The 8259-nt window shown below is 36.9% G+C and overlaps 1 protein-coding gene across 1 annotated transcript in view; it reads left to right on the top strand.

Annotated features, from left to right (window-relative positions):
• The window catches only part of TMPRSS11E (transmembrane protease, serine 11E), a 55797-nt gene that overhangs the window by 33895 nt on the left and 13643 nt on the right, over positions 1–8259 (top strand). The window contains exons 5-6 of the mRNA XM_006873786.1: positions 4637–4675; positions 5653–5830. Coding sequence (XP_006873848.1) covers positions 4637–4675; positions 5653–5830 — 217 coding nt within the window. The remainder of the gene's footprint in view (positions 1–4636; positions 4676–5652; positions 5831–8259) is intronic.

Genomic DNA, 8259 nt, shown 5'->3' with positions numbered 1-8259 from the left:
GTCTGGAAAGGAACTCATCCTAGTGGCCCAGTTTTCAGACAAGCAGTAGATAGGAATATGGGGGTGGGGGTAGGGGAGGACAACAATATTAGTACGGTATGCTTACCATGGAATGGTCAATAATTCAAAAATTTTAAAAGGTAACATTTACTTAATGACTGAGTTGAGAAGGGATGGGAAGGTGGGTGGAATGGAAATAGGGATTATGGTTCGGAAACAGGATAACTATTTAGCATGGGGAGGATTGCAATCATTGATATGAAATGAAGTATATGATTTGTTGAATGCAAAACTGATGCTCTTGTCTGTAAATCTTCACTCAATTCACAATATAAAGTTTTTTTTTTTTAAAAAAAAGAACTAATGATACTGAAGAAAGAAATCCAAGCGGCACTGAAGGTATTGACGAAAACCAAGACTTCAGGTACGGATGGAATGCAAATTACAATGTTTCAACACACTGATGCAACACTGGAGGCACTCACTCATGCATGCCAAGAAATTTGGAAGACAACTATCTGGCCAACTGATTGGAAAAGATCCATATTTGTGCCCATTTTGAAGAGAGGTGATCCAACGATATGCAGAAATAATAGAACTACATAAGTAATATCAAATGCATGTATAATTTTGCTGAATATAATTCAAGAATGGCTGTAATAGTAGATTGGCAGGGAACTGCCAAAGATTCAAGCCGGATTTAGATGAGGACATGAAATGAGTGATAACATAGTTCATATCAGATCGATCTTGACTGAAATCAGAGAATACCAGATTGGTGTTTACTTGAGCTTTCAACTTCATAGATCATGGCAAACTATGAATAACATTGCAAAGGATGGGTATTCCAGAACAATAAATTGTGTTCATGAGGAACCTGTACATAAATCAAGTGGCAGTCATTAGAACAGAAAAAGGGGATATGAAATGGTTTAAATTCAGGAAAGACGTGAGCCAATATTGTATCCTTTACCATATTAATTCAATCTATATGCTGAAAAAATAATCTTAGAAGTTGGATTATATGAAGAAGAATGTGTCATTATGATTGGAGGAAGATTCATTAACAAGTGCAATATGTAGATGATACAATCTTGCTTGTGAAAGTGTGATGAGGACTCAAAATACTTAATTGATGAAAATCAAAGACTGTATATAGCCTTCAGTATGGTTTGTACCTCAATGTAAAGTAAACAAAAATCCCCATAACTGGACCAGTATATAATATAATGATAAATGCAGAAAAGATTGAAGTTGCCTAAAACTTCAATTTGCTTGGATCTACATCAACACTCAGGGAAGCAACAGTCAAGAAGTCAAATGATGTATCCCATTAGGCAGATGTGCTGCACAAAACCTTTTGGAAGTGTTCAAGAGCAAAAAAAAAAAAAAAAAAAAATGAGGAGTAAGGTGCAGACCCAAACCATGGCATTTTCAATAGTCTCATATACATGTGGAAGTTAGACAATGAGTAAAGAAGACCATAGGAAAGTTGATTTATATGGATTATGGTGCCGGAAAAGAATAGTAAAAGTGGCATGCACTGTCAAAAGAGCAAACATATCTGTGTTGAAAGAACTGCAGCCAAATCGCTCCTCAGAAGGCAGGATGGTGAGATTTGGTCTCTCATACTTCAGACATGTTGTTAGTAGGGATAGTCCCTGGAGAAGGACATCATCCTTGGTAAAGTAGAGGCTCAGTGAAGAAGAAGAAGACCATCAAGGACATGGATTGACACAGTGGCAGCAGCACTGGGCCAAAGAAAAATAACAATTGTTAAGATAGTACAGGACTGGGCAGCATATTGGTCTATTGCGCATAGGGTCATGGTGAGTCAGAACAAACTCAACAGTACCTAAGAAGATAATACAGACTTCTAGTAAATAAACAGTATTGGATACTAAAAGAATAAGTCCATGAGAACCAAAATATGATCTTGAACATACTTCACCTGAATTTAGAGACAGAGCACCTCAAGAACAGAATTGATTTATTAGACAGTAATGACTGAAGATGACTGAAGATGTGGGTTAACATCAAGAACATCATACAGTAAGAAAGCAAAGGTAATTAAGAAAACATTAAAGAAAGAAAAGACCAAAATAGATGTCAGAAGAGACTATGAAGCTTGTTCTCTTGTGTGGAGATGCTAAAGTGAATGTAAGATATTAGGAGGTAAATTTGCTGAACAGAACATTTCAAAGGGCAGTTCAAGAAGACAAAGTCAAGAATTAGTTAAAATACTGTAGTTAAAAAACCAAATGGGAAGACAGGTTCAGTATTTCTCAAGATGAAAGCAATGTAATAAAAATTCAATCCTAGACTTGCAATACTTAAGGATTCTATGAGCAAAATATTGAATGATGCAGAAAGCATCAAAACAAGATGGAAGAAATATACAGAATTACTGTATCCAAAAGAAAAGGTCAGTGTTAAAACATTTCAAGAGAAAGCATTTGATCAAGAACCAATGGTAGTGAAGGGAGAAGTCCAAGTTACACTGAAGGCATTGACAGAGAACAAGGCTCCTGGAATTGAGGAATACAAATTGAAATCTTTCAACAAACTAAGGCAGCACTGGAGGCATTCACTTATTTATGCCAAAAAAAAAAAGAGGAAGATAGCTATGTGGTCAATTGATTGGAAGAGATCCATATTCGTACCCATTCCAATGAAAGGTGACCCAACAGAATGTGGATATAATTGAACAATATGTTTAATATTACATGCAAGTACAATTTTGCTGAAGATAATTCCAAAACAGCTTCAATGGTGTATTGATAGGTTCAAACCAGATTCAAATGAGGATGTCGAATAAGGGATATCATTGCTTATGTCAGATGGATGTTGGCTGAAAGCAAAGAATAACAGGAAGATGTTCATCTGTGCTTTATTGACTATGTAAAGGCTTTCTACTTTATGATTATGATAAGCAATGGATAACATTGTAAAGAATGGGTATTCCAGGACACTTAATTGTACTCATGAGGAGCCTATACATAGACAAAGAAGGAATTGTTGAAATAGTAGAAGGGGCTACTGAGTGGTTTAAAATCAGAAAGGGTATATGCCAGGGTTTTATTCTTTCACCATACTTATTCAGTTTGTATGCTGAGCAAATAACCCGAGAAGCTCAATTATATAAAGAAGAACATGGCTTCAGGTTTGGAGGAAGACTTATTAACAAGCTGTAATATGCAGATGATATAACCTTGCTTGTTGATAGCTAAAATAACTTAAAATACTTACTTATGAAGATCATTCACCACAGCCTTCGTCTTTATCTATGGAGAAACTATGCAGCAGCCAATAGATCAAATGACATATTGCATTAGGCAAATCGATTGCAAAATACCTCTAAAATATTCAAGAGCAAAAATGTCAGTTTGAGGGCTAAGGTGCTCCTGACCCATGCCATGGTGTTTTCAGCCTCCTAATGTGCATGTGAAGGAACTCTGGTAGTGTAGTGGTTATGAATCGGGATGCAAACCTTAAGGTCAGCAGTTCGAAACTACCAGCTCTTCCGCAGGAGAAAGATGAGACTTTCTGCTCCTGTAAAGATTTACAGCCTCGGAAACCCTGTACAGGGTTGCTATGAGTCAGAACCGACTCCACGGCACATAACTACCACTACCAATGTGCATGTGAAAATTGTACAATGAATAAGGAATAGGGTAGAAGAGTAGATGCATTTTAGTTAATGTGTTGGAGGAGAATATTAAAAGTACCATGAACCACCAGAAGAACATATAAATTTGTCATGGAGGAAATCCAGTCAGATGCTCCTTAAAAGCCAGAATGTTGGGAATTTGCTACACATACTTCTGGCATGTTCTCAGAAGGGACCACACCCTGAGACAGACATCATACTTGCTAGAGTGGAGGCTCAGCAAAAAATAAAAGGAAGATACCTAATGAGACGGACTGACTGACACAGTGGCTGTAGCATGAGTTCAAATGTAACAACTATTGTGACAATAGTGCAGGACGGGGTAGTGTTTTGCTCTCTTTTGCACAGTGTCACTATGAATAGGAATCGACTCGACAATAACAACAGGGGCTTCCTGTTGAAAACTCAGTAAGCTGTGAATCTATTGGCTAGTGTTGAATGATAATTCTAGGATGAAATGTATTTCTAAAATCTCAGCAGAAAGAAGATTTAGAAAGGGATACCATGATTTCCTAAACGGGCATTATGATTCTTATGGACATGCCATGCAGATATGTTCTAAAAATAGTAATGTGACTAAGAGTTTATTAAAATGATCTGAAAGAATGTAAGGAACAATATCATTGCATTTGAGGAATCGTTAGTATGGTATAGACCGATCTTTTCCAAAGGGGGATTGTGCATTACCTGCATCTTTCTTCCTGATGACTGAGTTAGGATTACTCTGTGACAAAGGCACAGGAGTTTATAATATAAAGATCTTTTCCACACAAATGTTTTAGAAAACTCTATTCAAGTTTTCCTTCCCAAGATAATAAATATTCTATGTTGATGATAAATTGTACTGCTTTCTTTATAACCTAAATAGCTGGAATTAAGCAGCTGTTTAGTATTTGAAATATTCAGCGGCTTAATGAAATTTGGATATGCTGAGTCTGTTCTATTCATCATTTTTGTGTATTTCAGAAATCAACAAGACAGAAACAGACAACTATCTGAACAGTTGTAAGTTCAAGATTTTTATTGAAATTGTGTTACCTGAATGTGAAAAGTTAACACTAGATCTTTCAGAATGGAAAACTTTGATTGATTTGTGCACAGCTTGTGGTGCTTTTAAAAATATCTTGGATACATATTTTATTATTATTAAAGAAAACCAAAATTGGAAGAACTTTGGGTGGAAGGTGTATGGTGGAAAAGAGTTATATAACCATCAAAGAGGAGACAAAAATGTTTACTTCTCAATGTTCTTATTAGAGACATCTATACCATATTGCCACAATTAAAAAATAAGATTATATAAAAGTAGTATATGTGTTGATGGTTTTTCATCTAGAGGAATAAATGTATTGCTACTTTCCCCTAAATAAAATGTTCTTGATATTATTAATACTATGTTACTAAAGTAGCAGACAATTATGGAGTTAGTGGCATATGTTAATGAAACAACTGAATGCTTGTAATAACATTTTTACTCACATTTTAAAAGTGTCAACTCTAGGCCTAGCACTTGCCTCTCTTACAGCATAGCAGTCTTCTATTTAGAGCAATTTACTTACTAGCTGTAGAAGTAACACATTATTATATTATCTTAAAAGGCGGAATAAACGTACTACACATCAGCTCAGAATGTTGATTAATACTGACTTAAATATAAAACCAAAAATCCATCCAATTACCTAAGTGTATGTATGTATATAATTGTGCATCTGTGAAAAAAAAAAATTCTATTATTATCGGAGCATTAAGAAGGACACAACTAATCTAGTCTGAGGACAGGAAAATAGTTGGAGAATGTATTCTAAAGGAGGTACAACTAATTTAAATCTTTAAAGATCAATAGGAGTACACTAAATGAAGCATTGCAGTTCAAAAAATGGTAACACCATGAGAAACTGAGCAAAAAGTAAAATATGGGACATAGTAACAGCATTTTGTTGCTTATAAATAACAATTGGTAATGCGTTATTTCTTTCTTGTAGGCTGTGGAACACGCAGGAATAAATCTACTGGGCAAAGCCTCAGGATTGTTGGTGGCACAGAGGTAGAAGAGGGTGAATGGCCCTGGCAAGCTAGCCTGCAATGGGATGGAATCCATCGCTGTGGGGCAGCCTTAATTAATAGCACATGGCTTGTGAGTGCTGCTCACTGCTTTAGAATGTAAGTACTGAACCTCACAATTGAATTGGGCTAAGCAAAGTAAGTTGGGGGACTGGCAGGAAGGAAATGCTTCATGAATTTTAAAAGAGATAAGTTCTGGATAAATTAAAGGACGTGTATACATCACACAGAGAATGAGAAACTGGTAAATGGTTTTACCTAAAAGTATGACACATGCTTTTTTGCTAACTTTTCAATTTTGAAATAATTATAACAAGTTGAAAACACAGTATAGAAGGGTCTCATATACACTTCACCCAAATTTCCCCAGTGGTTATGTCTTATAACCATTGTTGTTGTTGTTGTTGTTGTTGTGTGCTGTCAAGTCAGTTCTGACTTATAGAGACTCTGTATAGGGTTTCCAAGGAGTGACTGGTGGGTTTGAACCACCGACCTTTTGGTTATTAGCTCAGGGTTTATCCTACAGTGCCACACCAGGATTCCATTAATGTTGTTTGTGGCCATCAAGTTAATCTCTGACTCATAGCAACACCATGCGATTCAGAGTTTTTAGTTTGGAAATAGAAATGGGCATCAAAGGACAATATATAATCATCAGATGATAAATACTGGTTACAAAGAGAAATAGAAATTTTAAAGTTCTTTTGAAAGGACTTTTAAAAAGGACTCTCTTGAAAGTACTCCTGGTGTGGTGCTGTGGATTAATGTGCTGGACTGCAAGTTCAGTTTGAATTGCAAGGCTGGCACTCCAATCTCACAAGCCGCTCCTTGGAAACCTTATACAGGGTTGCTATGAGTCAGAACTGACTTGATGGCACATAACAACAACTTGAAAGGACTTTAAGCATTATGTCAACTAGAGCCAGGCCTTTCCACTGCTGCCCTGGATGAATGCTGAGTGATTTGTGGGTTGGAATCTACTGTGGTATTTCTATAGGAAGATAAATTCAGTATGAAAAAATGTGCAAGCATCAAATGCCACTGAACAAATCAATATGTTATACTACAAGCAATGGCTGACACTTCAGCCTAGTGTTAAAATGTCTATAGCATACAGTATACCTTCTATATATGTATAAGGGGATTTCAAAGAGTTTGTGAAAAATTTCATAAACTGTTTGAAGTCACCCTTCCATGCAAACAGTATATAACATATATATATATATATATATATATAAAGTTTTTATTGTGAATTATGTGATACTTTACATGGGAGAACACCAGCTTTACATTCATCATATAGCATTTTGTTTAATTGCAATGATTACAGTCCCCTCCATGCATCATTAAACAACCAAAGGGTACACCCCACAAACTTGCTTTCTGGCTGTCAGCACACAGACCCTTTCCTCCCCTGAGTCCAGAGTCCCCAGCTACTCTATCTCTCCACATCATCATCTCTGCCTCCATCTCTGGCGTCACTGCTTCTCTGGGTAGGGTTGCACACTCTGCTCCTCTCCCTTGATGTTCCCAGGGACCTTTGCTAATGAGCTGCAAAATCAACCACTCTCTTCCTTTTGTTATAAAACATCTACCTTTACATTTCTGACCCTCAAAGTCATTCCTGATAGCAATTATTCACTACTGTACCACAAGAGTCTTATCCCCAACTCCTTTCATCAATCCCTTCCCAACAGATTGGAAACCACTCAGTGGAGATTCTACCTTTACCCCGTACCCTCTGGAACTAGGCTCCCTCTTGTAAGCCAGTCATTTCTTGCCTTTGTAGCTCCCCCATTTTGGGTAGCCAATGTCTAACTTGCCCATCCCTGTCAACCCTGTGTACCAAAGGGGTGGGGATGATCCTTGCAGTAAGATTTGTTCCCTCTTTTAAGCTACTACATCCATAAGTATAGGTCAAGTTCATAAAATTATAGCAGATTACTCTTTTTTTCCTCTTCTTTCTTCTTTGTCTTTTGTTTTTTTTTTTTCTTGTTTATTTTATTTTTTTCTGTTGCCAAATGCCTAATGGCAAATTAGCTCTATTTACTATTCTTTTTTAAAAAAATGTTTTATTGTGAATTATATGGTAGTTTACATGAGAGAACTTTAGTTTTACATTCATTCCATTGTATATCATCTCATTGCCATAGTTCCAATCCCCTCCATGCATCATCCACCAACCAAAGGGTATATCCTAGAATCCCGCCCCCTCCACTTCCCCCTCCACCCCTCCTCCAGTTTTTGGCCCACAGTCCCTTTCCCTCTCTGGATCCAAATTCCCCAGCCGCTTCATTACTCCATGTCATCGTCTCTGTCTTCATCTCAGGCATCTCTGTTTCTCTGGGTAGGATCCCGCTCTCTGCTCTTCTCAGTTGATGGTCCCAGATACCTCCGCTCCTAGCCTGTAGAATTAATCACTCCCTTCCTTGTTACAAAACATCTACCTTTGCATTTCCAACCCTCATAATCCGTCCTGATAAGCATTCACTACAGTATCATGAGTTACCCATCTGTATTTCCTTTCA

This window comes from Chrysochloris asiatica, unplaced genomic scaffold, assembly GCF_000296735.1.
Source record: "Chrysochloris asiatica unplaced genomic scaffold, ChrAsi1.0 scaffold00254, whole genome shotgun sequence".
Lineage (NCBI taxonomy): Eukaryota > Metazoa > Chordata > Mammalia > Afrosoricida > Chrysochloridae > Chrysochloris > Chrysochloris asiatica.
The sequence above is the reverse complement of the archived record's forward strand: the minus strand, read 5'-3'. Positions and strand labels throughout refer to the sequence as shown.